The sequence below is a fragment of the Myotis daubentonii genome, unplaced genomic scaffold, assembly GCF_963259705.1.
Source record: "Myotis daubentonii unplaced genomic scaffold, mMyoDau2.1 SCAFFOLD_94, whole genome shotgun sequence".
NCBI classification, from domain to species: Eukaryota; Metazoa; Chordata; class Mammalia; order Chiroptera; family Vespertilionidae; genus Myotis; species Myotis daubentonii.
In genome coordinates, this window is record NW_026775529.1 from 93,349 (window position 1) to 117,959 (window position 24,611).

General features: G+C 52.9%; 1 protein-coding gene across 7 annotated transcripts in view; it reads left to right on the top strand.

Moving 5' to 3' along the window:
- The window catches only part of JADE2 (jade family PHD finger 2), a 51,684-nt gene that overhangs the window by 5,776 nt on the left and 21,297 nt on the right, over positions 1-24,611 (top strand). For all 7 annotated transcript variants that reach the window (XM_059680743.1, XM_059680745.1, XM_059680744.1 and 4 more), the window contains 5 exons: positions 4,700-4,757; positions 6,642-6,730; positions 18,813-18,970; positions 23,551-23,711; positions 24,359-24,570. In XM_059680743.1, the coding sequence (XP_059536726.1) occupies positions 4,700-4,757; positions 6,642-6,730; positions 18,813-18,970; positions 23,551-23,711; positions 24,359-24,570 (678 nt within the window). The remainder of the gene's footprint in view (positions 1-4,699; positions 4,758-6,641; positions 6,731-18,812; positions 18,971-23,550; positions 23,712-24,358; positions 24,571-24,611) is intronic.

Consider the following 24,611-nt stretch of genomic DNA (forward strand, 5'->3'; position numbering starts at 1 on the left):
TGACGGCAATTACTATCCCTGAGAAGGCATTAAAGTTAATGAGAGATAGGAAAGAGTGGGGCTCTGACCCCCGTTTAAAGCCATTTAAGAGTATGCAGTTCTTGTTTTCTGAATGTCTGGCCTTCCCGACACAAGGAGGCTCTGAGGACAGGTTTTCCAGCCGAAATATCATTAAATTGTATTAGCATCTTATTACACACACGCCTTAGTGGTCTGCCTCAGACAGGGAGAGTTTTTGTTTCTCTTTGAGAGATTGTGTCTGGAATGGTAAATTGCCTGCTTGAAAGCCTCCCCCACTCCCCTTTTTTTAAGGAGGAAGACCAAATCCTGCTGTGTGTGGTGGCTGTCAGGGCAGGCCTGGTGGCCCCCGAGAGGAGAGGCTGGAGGCCAGGTTGGGGTGTTGTAACTGCCCAGGGAGCGGCTGCAGTAGCCGGCCTGAAAGGCCCACTGTTCCAGGGTCAGCTGGAAGGGCGTTAATGGAAGCCCAGGGTGTTTATTTGAGTTTATTTGCAGAGAAGTCTTTAAAGGGGGCTGGCACTGGGCATTGATGTTTCAAGTCCAGACCCAAGGCCCCCACTAAGACCAGTGACTAGTGCTGCCAAGAAAACATCTGCCACCAAATTGCTGCCCTATTACTAAGTTGACATTGATCATTAGCCAGGAGCCCAGCCAAATAAAGAGTCCTGGAAAACGTGTGAGGCTAAGATGGGGAAGAGGGCTGTGAAAACAGGACGAATCTTGGGCTGGGGTGTTTGCTCCTGTAAGCGACAGGCAGGCCCGCTGGGCCGGACGGTCCCCACACTTCCAGAGGGAGGGGACATGAACACACTCAGCACTCTGCACGTATCGCGCCCCTATTCTGTGCTGAATGCTATGCACGGAGGGCATGGGGGCCCAGCAGGGATCCGGACAGGCTGACTTTCATGGAACATATATTCTGGAGGAGAAGGATGTTGGACAAACACCAATTATGATGGATGCTCTGAAGACGCCAAATAACAGGATGGGAAGCTTTCTTTAGATAAGGCACCCTGCATATGTGACATTTAAGCTGAAACTTGAAAAATGAAAAGCCAGACATGCATAGGCTGCATAGACCATTACAAGGCAGAGGGTACAGGCTGTGTACAGGTCTCAAAGCCTGGGCTGTCAGGCTTGCTTCAGGGAATGAACGGAGGCCGGTGTGGCTGGAAAATGGTGGAGCAGGGCTAGTGGTCGATAGGAACTTGTTGAGTTAGGCAGATCATGTGGGGTCTTGTGGTGAGGAGCTTGAGTTTTATCCTTTGGTCAGTAGGAAGCCTTGGAAAGGTTTTAAATAGGAACATTTAAAATGTATACGTTATAATTTATTTTATTTTAAAATTTTATTGATTTTAGAGGAATGGAGAGGGAGAGAGCGTGAGAGCGAGAAACATCGATCAGGTTGCCTGCTGTATGCACCCTAACTGGTCATCAAACCAGCAACCTGGGTGTGTGCCCTGACTGGCATTCGAACCGGCAGCCTGTCGGTGCACAGGGTGATGCCCACCAACCAACTGAGCCACACTGCCAGGGCCCGGTTTATACTTTTTAAAGATCATTTTGGCTACTGTGTGGATCCTGGATTATGAGGGAGCAATAGTAGAAGCTGGGAGATACATGAGGAGTCCAGGCAAGAGATGAGATGGCTTGGACCCGTTTGGTAGCAGTAGACAGGGGGGAAAGGTGGGGGGGTTCATGGTGTGTTCTGGAGGGAGAGCCCACTTGCCTCGGGTTGCTGAGAGGCTGTGGGCTGCTGCTTCACTGAGGCGACCCTGTGACACCCACCCTCCCAAAGGCGAGCTTCCTACCTGTGTCTCCATGCTGGGGGCAGTGTGGGAGGTGCAAATGGAAGGAAAAATGACCCTTTCATTCCTACAGTCTCCTTTGTAGGTGGGGTTTCAGGGGTACTTCTGTCTCCAAAAGAAAGTGCCTTGTGACCCTGAGGTATTCTCCCAGAGCAGACCTTGCTTTGGGAGACACTGGAGGGGCCAGTGGAGAGGGAAAACCCAGAGGCCAAGATCAAATCTCAGCACCCCCAAGCCCCACCTGCATTTGCAGTCTTAGACTTCAACTTTGGTGAAGGAGTCCTCCCTGTACCCCTTGCTGGGGTGGAGAGGCGGGTTCAGGGGGCAAGGGGGTCCCACAGGGGAGCCCAGGCCTCACCGGGGCTTCATTAGCCACTGACAGTGGAGGCTCACCTGAGGCAGGGTGGCCTTTGCAACAGACATGGTTCAAAGGAAGGAAGCTTCACTTACAAACAGTGACTATCCTCTGAAGCCTAGTTATTATTTCAATTAAACCACCACAAAATCTGCACCCTTAATAACACCCTGCCCAGGAGGACTCCGGGATGTTTCACAGAGGGCAGGTTGGACAGGGACCTGGGTGAGGGCGGGGCGCCAGTCCGCATCCTGGCAGGTCCTGGGCAGCAGGGAACGGCATTCAGAGAAGGGTGTTGGCAGTTGGGTCCTGTCACAGAGGACCTTCCTTATTGTACAGGGTCACCGCTCCCTCTGAGGACCCCGTCAGGTGGGCACTGGTAGGAGGGTTTTCCACCTGGCCCAAGGCTGCATGGTATTAATAACTAGCATCTATGTGGAGAGCCAAGGGCTTTACGCTGCTCTCATTTCTTCTCACCAGCTGATTCTGGCCCACAGATGTATTTAGTTTGGCCTCCTGAAAGTGTTTTTAAAATCCTGAATCAGCTGCCAACATTTTCAGTTCAGCAGATTTATGTAAAAACGCAGACCCAGTTGTCTTTCCCCTGGTCCCTGGTCTAGTGGGGGCTGTGGCTTTTATGCTATGGGAGAGCCTGGCTTGGAAGTGACCTCCTTGCTAGAAATGAAGAGAAATGCAATTCCTGGACAGCCCACTGCAGGGGGAAACAGGTGGATGCAATTCTAGCACCTCCCTTTGACTTCTACCCGCCTGTGATAGGGCTGGGTTAGCAAGATGTAGTAGGTTAGAGGGCTTCGTTTAAAGTCACCCTCAGACCCCAGAGGACAGCGAGGATGGGTGGCTGCAGGTGGTAGAGCCTTATTGCACTAGGCTGCACAGAGGCAGAGACATCTAAAGATTGTTCATGGTCTCCTGAATCAGACAGATTTCTTAAAGCACTGCAATCCAGGGCAAACCACTTAACCGCTTGGCTTTGTCTTCTTCATCTGCAAAAGGGAAGCAGCTGTCTTGCCCACCTGTACCAAAGGTCTGTTCTGAGGGCTTAGGAAGGCCCCTGTGTACCATGGCGTCCCCCTTCCCCACCGCAATGAGTTGTTCCCACCTTCCTGCCAGCCATGCACCTCATACCACCAGGCATCCCTCCATCCCTCCACACCCTCTGCAGAGCACTTGTCCACGCCTTCAGAGCTGGGCAATAAGCAGCCCCAGTGAATCTTCCTGTCATCCTGATCTTGCTGTTGGGGGACGGGGTAGAGAGAAGCTCCTGGTTCTGGTCAAGCTCCAGGCAGGCGGGTCCTCCTGGTCAGCTCAGAGGTCTGGGTAATCACCCCTGCCTGATGCTCCCTGGTCCCTGCAGGCCACAGGCCTGGCAAAGGCGGATTTGGGTGGTGGCAGATAGTAGATAGGATCATAGGCGGGGTCGGGAGCCTGGCTGGCCTACAGCTGGGCTGGGCAGTGGGGCTCTTCCCTGCTGACACTGGCTCCTTGCCGTTTGCTGTGGGCAGTGAGGCAGCCCGGGTTCCAGACTCGCAGGAACAGGAACATGGTGGAAAGTGCTCTGGGCCCTGAGCCCCAGATCTGTTCTCACATTAGCACTCGGCCACTAACTAGCTGAGACCCAGAGCAGGTTAACAAGCCCTGGGTGTGCTCCCCTCCCAGGGGACAGGAGCAGGCTCTGCCACCCAGGACTCTGTAGCATTAGAGGAAATAGTGGGTGGGAAAGCACTTCCAACAGGCAGGCGCTGAGGAGGGCACAAAGGCGGCTCAGTGTGGGCTCAGGGATCAGCCCACAGGCATTCAAATCCCAGTTCAGACAGTTACTAGCAGGACAAGGCACTGAGCCTCCCCGGCAACTGAAGCAAATAGCTCAGAGCTCACCGGGTTGTTAGGAACTGGAGATGGCTGAGATAGTGTGGGGAGAGGAATGAGTGCAGCATGGGAGAGCTGCCCTTCTTACCTTGAAGTTAGGTACTGTAGTCAAGATAAAGTTGGTTTGTACTTTTATCAGGAGAAGGACAGTGGGGGAGGGAGGGAGCCCAGCCCAGGACCAGTCACCCTGGGCCTGGTGTGTCTCAGGGACCCAGCTTGGAGCCTCCCTGTACTCACCCCCTTTTCCACACTCCTGGCCGCCCCTCTCAGGATGTGTCCTCAGTGCAGGCAGGACTGGCTTGTCCTTAAACTCAGATAGGATGGGCCTACTGCCTTCCCTTCTCCGCACCCGGTGAGGCACCGGTTGCAACTTTTACTTGGGAGTGGATTGATTTTCTGGTGACCCTGAGTTTCCTGGGCAGGTCCTCTCAACTTAGACTCCTGCTCCTCTGAGACTCTGGGCTCAGGAGATGGAGATGCAGCCTCCTCTCCCCTCCCTCATCCCACCCAGGGTGGGTGGGGTGGAGTGGGGCTGGCTGGGAGGGAGGGGGGAGGCTACTGGTGATTTTCTGGGGAATTGAGGGTTTCCTGGGCTGCTTGCGTGTATAATGGGGCCTGCCTTTTGTTGCAGATGGAAGAGAAGAGGCGAAAATACTCCATCAGCAGCGACAACTCCGACACCACTGACAGTAAGGCCTTCCTTTTGGGGCTCCTCCAGGGAAAGCATGTGAATAATTTCCAGGCCCACAGATGAGGAGCGGCTGCCCGTGGTCTCAGTGCTGGGGAAGGCATTAATGAGAGCAGGTCCCTCTGCTCCTAAGAAAGTCCCCACACGAAGGCCTTACTGTCCTCTTCACCCTTCCTCCCCCCCCCCCCCCCCCCTCCGCCTTTACCCTCTAGGTCTCAGCCCCACCTGCTTTGCTCTGTTTGGAACAGATCTGCTCCCCTCTGGGCCTTTGGATATGTAACTCCTGGCTACTAGGAGTACATCCCTCTCCCTGTGGCACTCCTGTTGAGTCAGGGCACTATAGGAGGTCTCTACACAACCCATAGAAAATCTGTCACTGCAATAATTACTACCTCACCACTGGCAAGCTCCCTGATAAGAGAGGTCACTGTCTTATCCCCAGCTAGATAGGTGCTCAGTAAATGTTTGCTGAAGAAATGAATGAAGCAGTCTGACCTTCATGGGATCTGAGAGGTAGACTAGTGTATGGCCTGGGGGTGTCATTTGGATGTCTGGGGATGGAGGGATGTTGTCAAGGAGAAGGTAGGGCTTAGGGAGCCTCTTCTGAAATTTGGGGGAGGTGTGTGTAAGGTGAGAGCTTTTCTCTAGTAGTAGAAGGCAGCTCTTCCTAGCTGCCCAGGAGCCTGGGCCTGCATGAGCTGGTTGAAGTAAGGAGTTGCATTCTGCCCTGTAGGAAAGACACACTGCCAGGGGCTCCCACGCAGTGGGGTTACTGGTGGAAGCCCAGGTGAGAAAGAGGCTGCCCTGCCAGGGAGGCTGGGCCTGGAGCCCTGCAACTCTAGACCTCGGTTTGTTCACATAGGCGGTAAGCCCCTGAGATTAAGGAGATCTCCGAGGCCCCGTAGAGCTCCCGGAGTTTCCTATCTTCCTCCAAGAGCCTGTGGCAGATGCAGTCCCATCCCCCGCTCCAGGTCCCATTCATCACTGTCCTTTGGGGGTCTGTTGGTTCACCTGGGCTCTGGTGTCTAACTTGGCCAGCCCTTCCTCCCTGTGGCAGGAGATCACAGCGACTGGCCCTCTGTGGCTGCAACCACACTGCCTGTGGCCTGGCTCAGGAGAGCCAAGAAGGACCACATCCTCTACTTCTAACTTTATTGCATGCAAAGGAGCCTGTGAGGGCGGAGCACCTGCAAGGGGTGGGCTTCTGGGCAGCTAAGCCCTGTAGCCTCCTGGGAGTTGGGCCAGGCTGGTGCATATTCCTTTGCCAGCAGCTCCTTTGACCCGTAGGGGTAGAGGCCACAGCCCTGTAGTCCAGCAAGGGCCTTCGACCCTCGTAATAGTAGCTCATGTTTATTGAGAAGACTACAGGCATGATATCATCTCATTCTCACAACAGTCCTTTGAAGACAGTTCGTTAGCCTCTTGCCCCCATTTTATAGAAGAGCAAACTAAGGCTCAGAGAAACTTAGTTATTTGCCCAGGGTGACAAGCTAGTAAGTGGCTGAGCCAGGGCTCAAGCCTGGTCTGTGGGTCTACTTTAGAGCAGCACTATTCCCACTGCGCTGCCCCGCCTCTGTCCTCCCAGTGAGCATCACACCAAGGAGGAAGCAGAGGACAAGAGAGTGCAAGGGACTGTCGTGGGTCACATAGTAAGCTAATACTGAGTCCTGGTCACTGCCTTTATTTCCCAAGCCCCTTCGGGTTGGTGGGTAGAAGGGGTTTCATGTCATCATTCATCATTGGAGAGGCCCAGAGCAGGGACAATCTACCAGGTACTTACTGAAGTGTCCACCTCCTGAAGCTGGAGCTTCCCTTCTATCCTTGGGTGTGGGGGGTGGTGTTCCTGGCCTCCCAGGGCCCCTCATGGGCTGTGTTCTCTCTGCAGGCCACACTACATCTGCCTCAAGATGCTCCAAACTGCCCAGCAGCACCAAGTCGGGCTGGCCCCGGCAGAACGAAAAGAAGCCCTCAGAGGTGAGTAGTGGCCAGCATCCTAAAGAAAGGCAAAGTGAAGATGGGAGGTCACAGGAGCAGAGGCCTGGGGCAGTGAGCCCTGCAGGTGTGTGGAAGAGGAGCATTCCTGGCGGAGAGCGGTCCTGGCGGAGGGCATTCCTGGCAGAGGGCACAGGCAGGACCACGCGAGGCCCGTGCGGCTGAGTGAAATGAAGGCAGGGGGTGTAGGTTGTTGTAAAGATGTTGCTGTTGATCTGAGGATCTGAGTGAGAGAAGCCTTTCCAGGATCATAAGGAAGGTAATGGCAGTCTGATGTTATAATGAAAGGTCCCACTGGCTGCCGTGAGGAGAAGGGGTACCGGGACACAGGTGGGACCAGGAAGGATTCTGATTCTTTGCAGTTGACCAGGAGATAAACAATGGCAGCTTAGAGCCTGGGGTTGGCAGTGGAGTAAGAAGCAGTGGTATTCAGGACACTTTGGAGGCTGAGCAAGGGTGACAGGATTGCTGGTGTAGGGGTGGAGGATGGGTCCCCAGTCATCCAGTTAAGTCATCTGCTCCTTATTATGCCCAGGTCACAGTGCCTGCATGTTAAGCCTTCCTTTGTTTGACCTGGGATGTTTCTTGCGGCAGGTAGAGGTATTTGGCCTCCGGAGCTGTGGAGAAGGGGGGGGGGGGGGCGGCAGTATTCAAAGCAGAAGAGGCCCAAGGCACAGATGAGGCTGCCCGAGCACTGATTCTCGGAGAAGGTGGAGCGTCTGTGGAAGGATTGGATAAGGCCCTTAAGAGAGGCACTGCTCTGCAGCCTTCAGAGTAGCTGGGCACTTTAGAGTGCTGGACACTTCATTTTTTTAATCCTTAAAAGTAGCCCAGAGCCCAGCCGGTGTGGCTCAGTGTTAAGTGTTGAGCCATGAACCAGGAGGTCATGATTTGATTCCTGGTCAGGGGTTCAATTTCTGGTCAGGGCACATGCCTATGTTGCAGGCTTGATCCCCAGTGGGGGGAATGCAGGAGGCAATTGATCAATGATGCCTTTCATCATTGATGTTTCTGTCTTTCTCTCTCCCTCTCCCTTCCCCTGAAATCAATAAAAATAGATATTTTTTAAGTTAAAAAGTTTTTTTTTTAAGTAGTCCAGAGGTCTCAGTCCTGTGATAAGGAAACTGAAGTTTCCAAAGTTATATGCTCAAGACCTGAGGTTTGGGGGCCTAACAGTGCCCAGGGTGGGAAGGCCCAGAGTTCTGGGTCTGAGCCCTTGACTTGGGGCTGGGGGAAGTGTCTGTTCGGAGCCTATGGCCTCCTCTCCCCTTTCATCCCTGGAGCGATCTGGGCTCAGCTGTCATTAGCCAGCCCCTAGGGGGGTCTTCCGCAGAGCCTTGCATTTGAAAAAGGACTCCCGCCTCCTCCTGGAGCTGGCTGACCCCAACACTCTCCCTTTGTGGGGAGTGGGGAGCCTTTGAGACCTGATGCCTCCCACCCCCACCCCCAACCGGTTGTCCTTCCTTAGCCCCATGGAGGGAGGGGTGGAGCTGGAAGGAGATGCCTTCAGGAACGCGGTTAGGGCTGCACCGAGCCGGCTTGGGAAGATTCTCTTCTTGAGGCTGGTAGTGCCCGCCTGGACTAGCCCTGCTCAGTGGGTGCCCTGGGAAGTGAGAGGCAGAGTGCAAGAGCCCTGGAACCCCTGGGACCACTCCTCAACTCCACTGTCCCCCTCTCCCTTCTCACCCCCATCTTGACACCTGCAAGGGCTCCCCAGTTGTTGTGATTGAATTAGTAAGACAATAGCCACCTTCACACATCTTCTGGGTCCTGGGAGGCAGCAATTGTCAAGCCCCCATGGGAGCAGAGGAGCCTGCCGCTTCGGAGAGAGGTGGAGACGTTCAGGGGAGCTCCTAGGGCTGACTGCTCCCTCCTCCCCGCAAGCACTTGTAGGAGGAGGGGCCGGCTCTCAGGGCAGAGATCCCAGGGCCTGGGCTGCCATGACACCCAGGATAGGCTGGTGGCTGGGAGGAAACAGGTGTCCGCGAAGGCCGAGGAGAAAATGATTTGCATGGGGCTGAAAATTCCCCTGCTTCTTGGGTTTTCCAGCTCAGAGCCTTTGAACCTCTCCCCACCCCCTGCAAAAAAAAAAATAGAGGCAAGTCATTGTAAGGGTGTTAGTGCCCGGCCCTGATGGGGACTGGCTACACGTGGCTCTGGGTTCGAGCACAGGAGCCTCCCAGGGGGCTGTGCATTCTGAAGGAAACACCCAACCTCAAGTCCTGGGCTCCAGGAGAGCTGAGGAAGTCTTCCCCGCCTTGAACTATGGCCAAGGACAGCTCTTCCTCCCACAGCAGGCTGGAGAGCAGCCTGTGAGGTTTCCCTCGTCCCCTAAGTGAGGAGGCTGGGCCATAGCCACCATAAATTCCAAGCTATCTCAGGGCAGAAAGGAAACCGTCAATGAAAGCTTCCAAATTATTTGGCTCATGAGAAGGCGGAGATGAAAGCGAGGATTTGGCGGTACAGAACATTTGCACTAAATCTCGCTGGGTGTTGCCTTCTCTTTCTGTGAATGGAGTGGAGAGGAGGGCCCTTCTCGTCTGCTGGGCCTGGGGGCCCAGGGCTTTGGACCCCCTGATGAGAGGGGATCTGGGAGCCCCATCTGCCCTGTCCCCCAGAGTAAGAAGCCTGTGGGGTGGTTGTCAGGCTGGTCACAGGGTCTGCTCCCAGTCTGGCCCAAGTTCCCAGCCAGAATGTTTGCAAGTTGATGTGTGTGGTGCAGGAGCCCCCTTGCGGGGTGCTCAGTGGTTCACTTCCTTGCCTTGTCTCTCAACATGGACAGTGATGGGGTGGGGTTTGGAGGACCATGAGTCCTTATCCGAAGCAGCACCACTAGCCCATAGTGAAGCCAACAGCTGTGGGAAGGACTGGGGTTGGGTTTAGAGAACCGAGGGGCTGCTGCCCTGATGACCTGCCAAGGCCAGCCCTTCCCAAGTGCACCCTGAGGGTGCAAATCAAGGGATGCCCTCTACACCAGAGTGAGGTGCCCCAGGGCAGAAAAAGTGCTCAAGTCAGGACCCTGGACAGAGCCAAGGCCTTGAGGTCCAGATTCTCATCCACCCTTAACCAGTGGGTGGTCTTTCTCAGCCAAAGTGAAAGGGGAGTGCAGGCCTCCACCTGAGGTGGCCCCAGAATTCCCTTTGGCAGTAGAGTGAAAAGTGGGCCGACCCCAAGGACACCGGGTGCTGCCTTCCTCTGCTCTGCCTGCCTGCGGTATCCCAACAAAGCTGAGGTCTAGCGCTTGGGGCTTCAGTCAGCCAGGCCAGTCCTGAGGGGGGAGGAGGGGTTAGCCTGCCCTGGAAAGGTGGCATTAGTGCATAAATCTTGCTCGGGCCTTGAGTTTCTGGCTGACCTGTCTTACCAAAAGGCTTCATCATTATTGGTGCTTAACACTTTGTGGGTCATATCTCTGTGAATCTGATGGAGATCACAGACCACCGCCTATCCTACCTCACCCCTAGGAATTGTGACTTAAATGGTCTGGAGTGGGGCATCAGGTACCTGCACTTTCTCAAAGCCTGCCCAGCCCCCTGGAAGCCAGGGTTAAACACTACTGTCATAGCCCTTTCTCCCTAATATGCTAAGACAGGAGTTCCTGGCTTGGGCCTCCCTGGAAGATCCTGAGGTTGCAGAGGGGATGGGAGCCTGATTCAGTGACCTAAGAAAAGGCAGCAGGAGTGGGTGAGACTGTCACCCAGCTCACCCCCATCGCCCCAGCGGCAGCTAGGGGACTGGCAGGTTTTTGCTAAGCCTTCCACCCTGGCAGGGCAGTGTCTTCCTCAGGCTGGGCAGAGAGGCAGATGGGAGGGCAGGCCACCTGGTGGGGATTCCCCCGTCAGGCTGTCTTAAAGTAGAAAGTTGTGTTTTTAGGAAGTCAGAGTCCCCAGAACTCAGCCAGTGGGTAGGGACACTGATTAAACTCAGCCAGCCCTGACCAGTTTGGCTCAGTGGATAGAGCATCAGCCTGTGGACTGAAGGGTCCCGGGTTCGATTCCAGACAAGGGCATGTACCTTGGTTGCAGGCACATCCCCAGTAGGGGGTGTGCAGGAAGCAGCTGTTCATAGTTTCTCTCTCATCGATGTTTCTAACTCTCTATCCCTCTCCCTTTCTCTCTGTAAAAAATCAATAAAATATATTTTAAAATAAATAAAAATAAAAAAATAAATAAACTCAGCCAGCACCTAATAGACCCTGCCCGGTGCTAGGGGGACAAAAGTTGCAGGCTCTGTCCCCAGGGAGCTTGTCCTCTGGCTGTCAGCAGGATGCAGGTGCTACACAGGAAAGTGTCTGTTACAAGAGGTGCAGCCAGCTTTGCCACTGAGGAACTCTGTGACCATGGGCAAATGACTGCTTCTCTCTGAGCCTCAGAGTCGTCATCAGTCGAGCCCTACCCTGCACCCTGCCGTGGAGGTTCTGTTCTGTAGCTGTGACATCCTTTCCTGAGGCCTGTGGAGCCTGGAAGTGGGAGTGATCCCAGAGTGAGTGGAAGTGACCCTGGCCTCCCTGGGACAGAAGCCTGGATGGTCCCAGAACAGGGTGGGTGGGAGTTGGGATTCAACCGTCAGTTCCTTGGTTGGCCCTGGTGACAAACTAGTATATCTCTACATGAGGGGATGGGGCCTGTTTACAGTTCCACAGAGGCCCTTCGTCAGTGCTCAGCTTCTTGCCCCTGGGGACAGGGCCTAGGAGAAAGAGGTGATCTTTATGGACAGCTTCTGCCCCCATTGGGGTGTCCCCAAGACCCAGTGTTGGTGAGAATTCAACAAGTGAAGAGAAAGGAGGCAGCTCATTGGTTTGGCCCATTGCTTTAAAAAATGAAACCCTTCTACCCTGGGTGAAGGCGGGAGTGGCCAGATTGTGTTGGGGTGCAAAACCACAGGATCAGTGCGATGCCTTCCTGGAGGAGCAGAGGTATTACCCAGATGTTTGACATAACCTATTTTTAAATACTTTTAAAAATTGATTTTAGAGTAAGAGATAGAAACTTCGATAAGAGAGGGAGACATTGATTCGCTGTCTTTTGCACACCCCCTATTGGGGATCGAGCCCACAACCTGGGCATGTGCCTGACCAGGAATCGAACCGTGACCTCCTTGTTCATGGGTTGATGCTCAACCACTGAGCCACGCTGGCTGGGCAACACAATCTATTTTATATTAAAACAATGATGACATGTATTGTAGTAACATACCCACAAATGTGAGAGGCAAAGCAGGAGAATCCTAAAGAAGGTTTTTGTGTTTGCCCCAGTGGTTTCGAGCCCTGTTCCTAGCCCACAGCTCCTCTGCTATCCTGGAGCAGGCGGAGTGAGAGGGGAGCCTTCCACTGGGCTAAGCGCCTGCTTGCTGGGCCTCCCTCTGCCTTCCTCTGGGTCTCGTAGAGTCAGAAACAGTACTGCTCCCGCCAGCTGGAAAGGCCTCCTGGCCTCTGGGACTTGTCTTGCAAAAGAAATGTGTGTAATAAATTCTCTTTAAGAGCAGGAAGTGCTGTTATCCTTGTGAAAGAGAAAGAGATGTTGAGAGAGAGGGAGTGTGTGTCTGTGTGTTTTAAGTGTGTGACCAATGTGGTAGCTTGAATGGGACTGGGCAGAGCCTTTCTCTGGTGTTTTATGCCTAATTTTAAGTATTTAACTCTGTGTGATACTTTTTATCAGCTCCCAGCTCAGGAAAGGGACTTCTTTTGAACTTTTTTTTCCACTTGATTTATTTATTTATTTATTGCTTAAAGTATTACAAAGGGTATTACATATGTGTCCATTCCCCCCCCCCCCCCGCCCTAGACAGTCCCCTAGCCTCCCCTATCCCCCAGTGTCTTATGTCCATTGATTATGCTTATATGCATGCATACAAGTCCTTTAGTTGATCTCTTACCCCCCTCCCTCCTGCCCCCCAACCCTCCCCGGCCTTCCCGCTGCAGTTTGACAATCTGTTTGAGGCAGCTCTGCCTCTGTATCTATTATTGTTCAAAAGTTTATAATGGTCTCTATTATCCATGAATGAGTGAGATCATGTGGTATTTTTCCTTCATTGACTGGCTTATTTCACTTAGCATAATGCTCTCCAGTTCCATCCATGACGTTGCAAATGGTAAGAGTTCCTTCCTTTTTAGAGCAGCATAGTATTCCATCGTGTAGATGTACCACAGTTTTCTAATCCATTCATCTACTGATGGGCACTTAGGCTGTTTCCAGATCTTAGCTATGGTGAATTGTGCTGCTATGAACATAGGGGTGCATATATCCTTTCTGATTGGTGTTTCTGGTTTCTTGGGATATATTCCTAGAAGTGGGATCACAGGGTCAAATGGGAGTTCCATTTTCAGTTTTTTAAGGAAACTCCATACTGTCTTCCATAGTGGTGAATTTTTATTTATTGATTGGAGAGAGAGGGGGGAGGGGGAAAGAGGAAGAGAGGGAAATATCAACTTGTTGTTCCACTTTTTAAAAAAAATATATATGTTTTTGTTGATTTGAGAGAGAGAGGAAGTGAGAGGGAGAGAGAGAGAAAAACACTGATTGGCTGCCTCCTGCACAGCCCCTACTGAGGATCAAGCCCACAACCCGGGCATGTACCATGACCGGCGACCTCTTGGTGTACAGGATGACGCTCAACCAACTGAGCCATGCCAGCCAGGGCGGTTGTTCCACTTATTTATACATTCATCCATTGCTGCTTTTATGTGCCCTGACCGGGGATTCATTCCATAACCTTGCTGTATCGGGACGATGCTCCAGTCATCTGAGCTACCGGCCAGGGCGAAAAGAGATTTTTTTAAAAGAAGAAATATCTGACTGGTTTGCTGATAGTATTGCAGTGCTTGAGAGACAATGCAGACCTCAAACAAGTGGTTTAACCTCTCTGAGTCTCAGTCTGCACATCTGTAGGATGGGGTTACTATGAATTAAGTGAAATTATATATGCAAGGCATTTAGCAGAGCACGTACCATGTCACAACAGGACAATTACTTTTCACTACTAGCAGTTGTTTCTAACAAGATGAAGTGCTCAGAAAAAAATGCATTAAAATGAAGTATCTGGGCCAGGCCGGTGTGGCTCATTGGTTGAGCATCGACCCATGAACCAGGAGATCACGGTTCAGTTCCCAGTCAGGGCACATGCCTGGGTTGTGAACTTGATCCTCGGGGGGTCGGAGAGGGGTGGGCATGCAGGAGGCAGCAAATCAAGATTCTCTCTCATCATTGATGTTTCTATTCTCTCTCCCTCTCCCTTCCTCTCTCGAAAATCAATAAAAACATATTAAAAAATTAAAACAAAAAAATTAAGTATCTTTCACTTGGCTCTTTCAGGACATACCCTCAAATATCCTTAGGAGGGCGCTGGGGAGGGTGCCACTCCCAGCTTTGCATTGGGACTCCTCATGTGGACAGAGGTCATGGAGAGGCAGTCCTGGCCAGAGCCATTTCACTGACTGAGAGAGTGACCAAGACCAGTTGCTGAAGTCCACTGAAGAATCTTTTGACCAACTCCTACGAAGCAGGACAGGAAATTTCAGGGTTTAGCCATACTTCAGATAAATCCTGAGGTCCCTTCATTCATTCACTCACTGGTACCACACACATTTCTCGAGCACCTGCTGTGTGCCAGGCACTGTGCCGTAAGCAGGCATAATGATAAACAGGGTACACATGTGGCCTCCGCCTCCTCCGCTTGATTATTAGAGGAGCTGGACATTAAACAAATCATTACCCAAATAATCATAGTTTGTAATTGTGGTAAGTGCTGGAGCCTTTCCTTAAGTAACTAAACTTCCTCTTGGTGCCTCTTGGTCTGAAATATACTATGATACAACAGTTCACCTCGAGAAGAGGAAGTACAGAGTCGCAGGTCCTGGGATGAAATATTTCAAATAACATCCACAAGTCTGTGGTCATACATGAGAACCCATTGGATGGCACCGTGAAAGCTGCCCGTCGTCATTGTTTTTATTTGCTTTTGGAGACCACATCAGACGCCACTGATGCTTTCTGGCAGAGCCTGTTTTTGGTTCTCCCTGGAGAAACGTGTAGAAAGCTAGATGGCTGTGAAAGGCCAAGTTCATGACCAGTCTTCAGCTCCCTCCAGGGTTGCATCGGTACCTCTGGCACTCAGATTGGTTATTAAATTAAAATTTTAGACCTTTAAGCTTTCTTCATACTGTTTGAAGAAGCTACAATTCACATCTCCTAAGCAGCTCAGCAGAACTTGGTTGCTAGGCAGCAGACCTTTAACAATTTGTCAATTTCTGCCAAAATAGAGAAAAATAGTAAACATTCACATTCTTAGAAAATTGCTTGTTTTCCAGCTTCTAACTTTCTTGCCACAGCAAGGCTTCCAGTTTATCAGTGGCCATTTTATTCTTTATTTAGTTTTCATAAATAATTCAGAAGCAGTTTGAGAGAATAATTGAGCCTTTTTTCAAGCCTAACCTCTGGCAACTCAAAACAAAGATACTTGGTTTACAACTGGGTTGCCATATTTGTGGATGGGTTTTTTTTGTTGTTGTTGTTGTTTTAAATATTTTTTATTGATTTCAGAGAGGAAGGGAGAGAGAGAGAGAGAGAGAGAGAGGTAGAAATATCAATCATCAATGATGAAAGAATCATTGATCAGCCACTTCCTACATGCCCCATACTGGGGATAGAGCCTGTAACCTGGGCATGTGCTCTGACCGGGAATCGAACCATAACCTCCTTGTTCATAGGTCGACGCTCAATCACTGAGCCACACTGGCCGTGCTGGACAGGTTTTATATGAATGTACAGAGGCTTCTCTGAAAGGTAGAGTGCTCAGCTGTATGTAGCCTTGGGCAGCACCCCAGCAGGGTGGTGGCAGGTCCATGGGAGGAGGTTCTTGAGTCCTTCAGCTTTCGTTAGCACCTAGCATGTGCCAGGCCCTGTGCACTGCTGGGCTCCAACCTGCTGCCCGGCCGGACTTCACTGAGATCACCTCATAGGGAGACATGGAAAGAAGCCAGGAGATTCCCATATTGGGGCTATGGGAGTTCAGAGGAAGCCCAGAACCCAGCCTGGGATTGGGGAAGGCTTCCCAGAGCAGATGTGGGCTGAACTGAGACCTTAAGGATGAAGCAGGCCAGCCCCACCTTGGCAAGGGAGAAGAGTGTCCCCGCAGAGCCCTCCCGTGTGCCCAGGGAGAAGAGTGAAAAGTGCTCTGGAGACTGCGTCTGTACAGCACGGGGCCTGGCATGCCTTGCAGCTCAGTCTGAGGGCAGTTGCAACTTGCAAAAGTCCCCACCTGATTTGCATAGTGGAGTCCTAGCAGAAGCCACTTGATTTGACCTCAGGTTCACTCAAGGGAATTGACAGCCCTGTGGCCAAAAGGGGCTGTGGGGGAGTGTGGATGATGTCAGAATGGCCTTGGCGTGGGGTACTTTTGCCACTTCCAACACGCGGGACCTTGTCAAGGTTCTTTAACTAGACGGAGTGCCAGGTTTCTCAGCTGTAAAATAGGAATGATGGTAGCTCCTACCTCAGAGTTGGTATAGGGTCTGATAATAAATTAACTCAAGAACAGCTGGTACTGGGCACACAATACTCTTTAGCATTGTGACAGTGCTGCCTTACTGTGCTTACGTGAGTCCTCTGCCCAGAAGGGCCACTGGTGTCCAGCCTGCCACCTGCTCCCTGAGTGACCCAGGACGAAACAGAGCTCTGTTAAGATCAGACTCTTCTCTCTCCTGAATCTCCCTGGCCGAGTTGAGCCCAGGACCCCTTCCTGCTCGGAATTCTCAATCCTGGGCCTGTTCCTAGGTCAGGGTCACTTCTCCCCAGCTGGTGTGGCTTGGCACTCTGGCCTCCAACTCCAGCTCGGGCAGCACCCTGGTCTTTTGGCTTTGAACCCTGCAGACTAGAGGCTGTGTGTTGCTTTGTTCAGGTTCAGCTTTGGGTATATCTATGAGATGTTTAACCCTGTTGGTTCAAAAAGCACTGCCAGGAGCCAGCTGGGAGCCTCAGATTCATCAGATAATTCCTCAGAGAAGCCCTTTCATTCATTTGCTCAGTCACCTATTATGTGCCAGTCACCATGCACTGCGAATGCAGCAGAGAACAGGACAGGTGTGTCAGGGGAGAGGATGTGAAACAAGCAGCATGAGTGCGCCAGTTCAGATGAAGTACTGGGAAGTGAGGCAGGATGCTGGGATAGAAGGTGGCTCTGTCAGGCAGTTGGCGCTCCCTGAGTCAGGATGATCAAGGAAGGAATCCCGGGGGAGGTGGCATTTAAACTATACCACAGGATGATGGAACAGCAAGAGATTTTAAACACATCCATGCCTCTTTGGAGGGGCTCACAGGGACACTAGGTTCTTGAAGGGCTGCTATCGGGGCAGGAAGATGGACGGTCCAGGTGGGCAACTCCCCTTGGCACCAGAGCAGCAGGGCTTTGGCTGTCATGCCCCTTGGCTTGCCTGGGTTGGGAGAGCTTTGAGGCAGTGATGAATCTACTGTGGGTTCAGTTCACCCACCAGGTCTTGTACTGGCGCCCAGAGGGAAGTACCCAGCCCCAGCCCTGATGGGCTTGGCTGAGGCCACAGCTAAGAAAGGCCCCCACAAAAGCACTGAGTACCTGAGTTTGTGTTCTTGTATCAGCTGGTTCACTGCTTGCTAATAAGATATGCAAATCATCGGGGCTATAAAATCTTCACCACATTCCATCTTCTGTTTAATTAGCATTTAATTGTAATCTCATTTTAATTTTTTCACACTGGCACCCTAATTAAACGTTAGGGTATCCTTCTTAACAATTAAATTATATTGGCAAATAGAATCTTCAAGAAATTTGACCTTTTTCAAGCCAGGGCCCTCTCTGGCTAGATGCAGATGTTAATTAGCTTTCTGCAAGATGCTGCCTCAAACCCCCTTGGTGCACCCATTTCAGTTGTTTTCTTGCTGTTCTGGCCCTAGATTCAAATGAGACACTCACAGCCAGTGACTTGGGCCCCAGTAGGCAGAGGTTACCATGAATGAGTTTGTCATGAGCCTCCGAAAGGCCAGCAGGTGCTGACTTTTCCAGGGAGGGGTGGTTTTGAAGTTTGGTCTGAGGCCTTGAGCACTCCTTGAAGTGGTTTCTCTTGTCTCGTTGACACAATCACTTCTTTAACTTGTGACTCTCATGTGATGATCGCTGGGAAAGTTGGTACCTACGTAAGTCACATCGTTTGGAGCTGCCACCAAGTCCCTCAGCAGCCCTTCCTGGGAGGCCACCTGAGGTCAGGTAACCAGGGCACAAGAGTCACTGCCAGTGCCACTGGGGCTGGGCTTAGAGATTGTTGGGGAGATGGGGGCACAACAGGCAGAAGGTTGGGAAGAACAATTTCCTCAGTGACCAGAGAAAACCAAAGCATGAGGGTGTGTCTACTCAGTGGCCTGGCTCTGAGGGGACTTGGATGGGCTTGATTGAGAAGGAGTCCAACCCCGTCCTCCTGCCCCATCACACACAGAGGATGGAACTGGGGAGCCCCTGCTGAACAGGGACCTGGTGTCCTTGTTCTTGAGAGGCCGTAGGGACCCTGACCATTGGAAGTGTGTCTTTGCGGTTGCCCCAAACCCTACCTCCCCTCCGCTGTTTGCATAAGGTCCTGGCATTTCGTTTGCCCTGGTTGGTGCCCTGCAGTCTTGACATCTCCACTGTGCCTGTAGCACTATGTTTGCAACCTCAAACATAATTTTAAGCATTTGACAGAAATTCCCCAGTCACTTAATGGCAGTATGCATTCACCGAGGCCTTTTTTTTTTTTTTTTTTTTTTTGCCTTTCCCAGCCTTTCCTGTTCCCTCTGAGATCCACTCCCATTCATCACTGTCCTTTAACAGGTCAGGACACATATGAATCCAATTTAACACATTTATTGAATATCTGCTGTGTGCAAAGCACTGTGCTGGGTTTAGAGAAGATGCATTATTGCACTTAGTGCCTTTGTGTTGGCTTCTGACTTTAAGTGAGTGGGTAGAAAGCCCACTTGAGTTGTATTTGCCTCTTCCTCCCCTGGCCTGGGGAGAGGACCACCCGGAGGCAGTCTGAAGCCACTCTCACCATCCTTGCTCCCGACAGGTTTTCCGGACAGACTTGATCACAGCGATGAAGATCCCAGACTCATACCAGCTCAGCCCGGATGACTACTACATCCTGGCGGATCCATGGCGACAGGAATGGGAGAAAGGTGTGCAGGTGCCCGCCGGGGCAGAGGCCATTCCAGAACCCGTGGTGAGGTGAGCCGGGCAGCCCAGGCTAGGGGCTCAGGTAGGGGAAGAAGGGGGGGCTAGGACCCCACATGGGACCCACCAGTCCTGGGCTTCCTTGCTAGCCTAGCTTTATTTTTTCTTAGATTATTTTGGCCCATAAACCATTGAAATATTCCAGAAATACTAGCAGTTTACCTTTGAGACTAATCTCTTGGGCTTGGGCTCAGCTGTGGAGCCAGACAGCCTAGGTTCAAATGGCCATTCATAGTCAGTATGATGTTGGGCCAGAAATACAATCTCTCTGGGCCTCAAGTTTCCTTGTCTGTGAAATGGGAATGACAATAATATTTACCTCCTACTTAGTGGTGGAGTTGATGTAGGGAAATGATGCCTGAAAGGCATTTGGCACAGGGTCTGGCACACAAGTATTCAGTAACAACTGGCCCGGATTAGCTTGATGTCGATCCAAACTAGGTCCCACAAGCACGTCTTAATCAGGGAAATCTTCAGACTTTTAATGACTCCTTAAGACAGGGATAAGCCATGCTCTTGACTTCTTAAACCTTTGTAAGGAATTCTTAGTGGGAGGGATGCTCAGGCAGCAGCTGCTGTGGCCAGCCTCTGAGGAGGCCCCTGCCAGGGCTGCGTCCCCTGGGCTTGTGGGGCAGCGAGACCCCTGGTGCTCTGGTCAGGAGGTGGCCTCGTGGCCATGGGCCATGCCTCCAGCAACAGAGGTCAGCCAAGTGCTTCTTTCTGTTGCCTGGGAAACCCTCCAAGTCATGCCTTGGGGCCGAGGGGCCTGCTGTCCTGCCCTCCCCCACCCATCAGCTCGCCAGGGTTGGACAGCTTGTGTTATTAGCAGTCCACTCCTGGCCTTGGCAGCCCCAGAGCTCTTGCTCAGGCCCATTTGACCGGGCCTGGGGCAAAGATCACAGCTGTCACCTCCCATGACATTGGCACTGCTGCTTTCTGGCAGCCACACCCATGACTGGCTCACAGACACCCAGTGCCCTCTTGGTGCCAGGCCTGTGCTGGGCATGGATTATAGAGGCAACGCTAATCCCTGCCCAGGTGCTCTCAGTCAGGATTGGGTACTGGGCAGGGCTCATCCTCCTGTGGCTCCTGAGGGCTGAGTGCCTACCAGCACTGGTCTGGGGCCTTTGAGAATCAGGGAGCCCACACATGAGACTTGGAGGAAAGGACTTATTCTCCATCCCCTGCCCAGGCCCAAAAGTGTGGGGCAGGCTCCCGGCCGGTTTCACACCCTCACCTATGCAGACAAGAACTGCCACTTGCCCTTTTGAGCCTGTTTCTCCTCTGTCAAATGGAGCTAAGAACCGTACCTGCCTGGTGGTGTGCTGGGGAGGCCTGAATGAGGAAACATGGGCCAGGAGCCCAGGGTAATGAGCGGGGGCACCAGCTGGGTGGAAAGAGGTGAGTCCTGATGAGGCTCAGCCCAGCAGTCGGCCCCTCTCCTTGATGTCAGTGTCAGGTGGTTCGGGAAGCATCGCTGGCCTGGGTAATTAACTGCAGATGCTTCCACACCAGTAGCTTGGCTTCAGCCTGCCTTATCTGTTGACATCAAGAGGAGAGCACGTGTTCAGGCAATTCTGGCTCTGCTGGGTGCATTCCCCACATATGCATGTGCTGTAAGCTGACAGGAGCCAGGCAGCCTGGCTTGGCCATGCTCTTTGAAGAGGATAGACTGCAGGCAGGGAAGGGTGTGCTTCTTGGAGAGATCTTCATGCCTCTTCTTCCCGTGTCTCCCTCCACCACCTTCAGCACCTCCTCTTGCACGGCCCTTGTCTGGAGGCCAGTGTGGCAGCCACTATAGTCAAAATTCTTACAGGAACTCTCTTCCTGAGAACTTGCTGTGCTGAGCCTGTATGTTCATCTTCTCACTTATTATCATATTCGCCCTATAAAGTACATATTACTGTCCCCATTTTATAGATGAGGAAGTTGGGAAATTCTGGGGAATTCCCTGCATGACTGTCAGGGCTTAGTGGGCTGGGCCAAGAAATCACAGGCCCTGGGAACAAGCCCTGGGTCACCCCCGTGAGGCCCAGAGAGAGCCTGTGCCCTGATCACCCTGCATGTTGGTTCTGACTGCCCTCCCTGGCTGCTCCCCGAGGCCCCTCTGTCTCTGCCTCCTTCCCCCATCTTCCCTGGCCCTTGGGCAGGTCTACCCACCGCACGGTCTGAAATGTATCTGAGTAATGAGAGTCTGTCTTGCCCCCAGATCAGGACCTGAGTGAGGGCTTACGCTGCTCCCTCAGTGTGTCCAAAAGACCCAGCCCCAGGCCGAACCACCCTCTGGTGTCTGTTTGGTCTTTTGGAGTAGAGACCCCTCCCCTCTCCCGGATCCCAGCCCAGCCGCCCCTCTCCTCCCAGCTGACCTCAGTACAGCTGGTGCGGCTGAGACTGAGCCCTGGCCTCGGGTCAGGCTGGTCCATGCCTGGTGCGAGAGCTTCCTCCTCAGCCAGAGCCAGAAGGGGCTGAACGGATGGAGGTGAGGCCCAGGAAGCACAGGAAATGCCTTTCTGATGAGCCTCTTAACCCAGCTTCCCAGAGAAAGGAATGTGATACTGGCCTCAAGAGCTCTGGCCAGGTGGCAACTGCCTGAGTATACGGTGGGCAGTTTATGCTGGTAGGTGGTGGGCCTTTGGGCAAAAGTTATCCAAAACCCCGACTAAGCATATGCTGGGGGCACAAACAAAGCACGGGCATGACAGAAATCAGCCTGTGTATTTAAAAGAATGTATTATTTTGTAGGACTAAGTGTGTTCATCTTGCTTCTATTTTGGGGGTCCGGCCGGGGTGGCTCAGTGGTTGAGCGTTGATCTATGAACCCAGACGTCACGGGTTTGATTCCTGGTCAGGGCACATGCCTAGGTTATGGGCTCGATCCCCCTGGGCGGCGTGCAGGAAGGAGCCAGTCAGTGATTCTCTCTCATCAGTGATGTTTCTGTCTCTCCCTCACTTCCTCACTGAAATCAATAAAAATATATTAAAAAAAAAAAAAGAAATGACCTTTTGGGGGAACTAGGGGAGTTGTGCCAGCATCATCATCATCACCCAAAGCCATCCTTAATCTGGGCCTCTGTGTGGAAAGGTGGCACCAAGCCCTTTCACTTTCCCTTTGCCCACATCAACTGCCTCTGGGCTTCCCGCCTGGTCTGGAGGCCATTCTGCCTCCTGTCTCCTTCATCCTTCCTGCCTCTTGCTGACACCGGGGCATTTCCTGGAGTCCAGGGCCCTGCCCTCTCCTGTCTGCTCTGAGTCACAGCCCCTGGCAGCCCTATCTCCAACCCCAGGAGGCCTCCTGGGCAAGTGAGAGGCCTCTCAGCCCCGCAGGCAGGGCTGGCCAGACAGAGGCCAGGCTCCACAGCAATAACCATGGCAACCAGTGGGGGGTGGGAAAAGCTGGCATTTTGAACTGGTACCAGGAACTGAGGGGCAGCACATGCTGAACCAAGAGGGGACGTGTGCCCTCCCAAGGCAAAAAGCGCTCTATTCCATTTCAGAAGGAGCAAAGTGATGTCCAGAGGTCTTAAAACACACACTCACACAGGAAGGGCTTACTGTGTGCCAGGCACTGTTCTAGGAGCTTTACAGGTTTTCATGCATTTCCTCTTCACACCAACCATAGAAGGTAAATACTATTCTTATTAGCCCATTGTTCGGATGCGGTCACTGGGGCACAGAGAAGTTAAGTGGCTTGCCCAGAAGTACCCACTACGTGGGTCAGCAGGGCTCTGAGTCCCCACTCTGCAGCCAGGGCCCTTCCAAGCTGCCTCAGCGGGAGGGTTCACCGGAGTGTGATCTGGGACTGTAGTAGGTGCATCTTAGTATCCAGGGGAGGCTGTGTCCTCTTGGGGTGAGGGGAGCACCGTAGACAGAGACTCGCTGCTCAGGGAACATTCTTTTGAGGGCGAAGGGCAAGGTGTGTGGACAGCACTGCTCTCTGTGGCAGTAGACCTTTTTTATGTGGGAAGGGCCACCCTGGGTGGCAATAATGTAGCCAGAGAGGACTCCTCTTCACCCAGAGGAAAGCTGGCCTCAGTTCTTCCCAGGTTGTTGGTGAAGGAGGAACCAGGGCTGTGAGGGCCTGGCGACAATCCTGGCCTCTCCGCAGCCTCGAGGGCTGTGCTGAAGGACCTGGAGCCCACCTGGCTCTGTTCCACGTGTCCCAGAGTGGCTGGCAGGGGAAGTTGCCAAGGTCAGCACTTGGAATGCCTCCTACGGGCCGGGGCAGGGCAGATCCAGATCCTGGGGCTTTAGCTAAGGCCCAGGTGCCCGCTCTGAGCAGAATGGATGTGTATGGATGGATGTGCAAGGGCTGTGGGTCAGCCCCGGCTCTCATCCTCCACTCTGCCCGCAGCCCTTTGTTTTCCTCCCTGCTTGCTCATAGTCATCGGAGACTGCAGGGTGGGCAGGCGGGAGAAGGAAGCATAAGAAGGGAGTGAAGTGTGGGCACTGCTTGGATCCAAGTCTCACTAGGTCCTCAGCTGGGCTGGCCAACTCACCAGATGCCTCCAGACCCAGCAAGGGTGGCAGGCTGAGGGTCCTTCCCCTCATGACACCACCCCCTCTTGATTTCCTAGGATCCTCCCGCCGCTGGAAGGCCCCCCTTCCCAGGTGTCCCCTAGCAGCTCCGAACTTGGCGAGGGCTCCCAGCCTGATTGGCCAGGGGGCAGCCGCTATGACCTGGACGAGATTGACGCCTACTGGCTGGAGCTCATCAACTTGGAGCTCAAGGAGATGGGTAGGTGACTTGCCAGGCTGAGAATGGGATCGGGGGAAGGCCAGGCAGGGCTTTCTTCTGAATCCCAGCATCCTCACCCTCAGAAGGACAGTAGCCACGACTGGGCTTTTGCACTGAATGGATCTGGGGTGACAGTCCCTGCAGCATTACTGATTGGAGAATTTATTGGTGTCTCTGTGCCTGTCTCTGTAGCTGTCAGGTGAGGGTGATACTCGCATGTAATTGACAGTTCTTGGGAATAGGGTTAGTCAGCGTGACTGTTACATGAGAGTGAGTATGGACTTCACGGCTGGAGTCCACCAACATGTATCAGGGCCAGCTCTGTCATATTCAGCCACCTTCAGAGGTCCCCCATTCACACAGCTCAAGCAGTGGACTCCCCATGGAGCCAGCCGCATCCCAGAGATGCTGTCTGCGTGTACACTTCATGTGTGTGGTTGCAGGCAGGCTGTCTAGAGTCAGAACACCACGACAGGCCCCAGGGCCTTTGAGATCGGATGGTCCAGCCCATTCAGTTTTCAGACAATGGAGCTGAGGCCCACGACAGCCCACCTGTTTTCCCAGGTCACACCAGATGAATGGAAGCCCTCCTGTCCATCTGCCCTGAAAAGCCGCACTTCTCACTCCCTCCCCTGTTGTCCTCACAGAGAGGCCAGCGCTGGACGAGCTGACCCTGGAGCGTGTGCTGGAGGAGCTGGAGACACTGTGCCACCAGAACATGGCGCGGGCCATTGAGACGCAGGAGGGGCTAGGCATCGAGTATGATGAGGACGTCGTCTGTGACGTGTGCCGCTCTCCCGAGGGCGAAGACGGCAACGAGATGGTCTTCTGTGACAAATGCAACGTCTGCGTGCACCAGGTGGCCAGCCCCCCAAAGGCCCCTATCCGCACTGTGTCCTC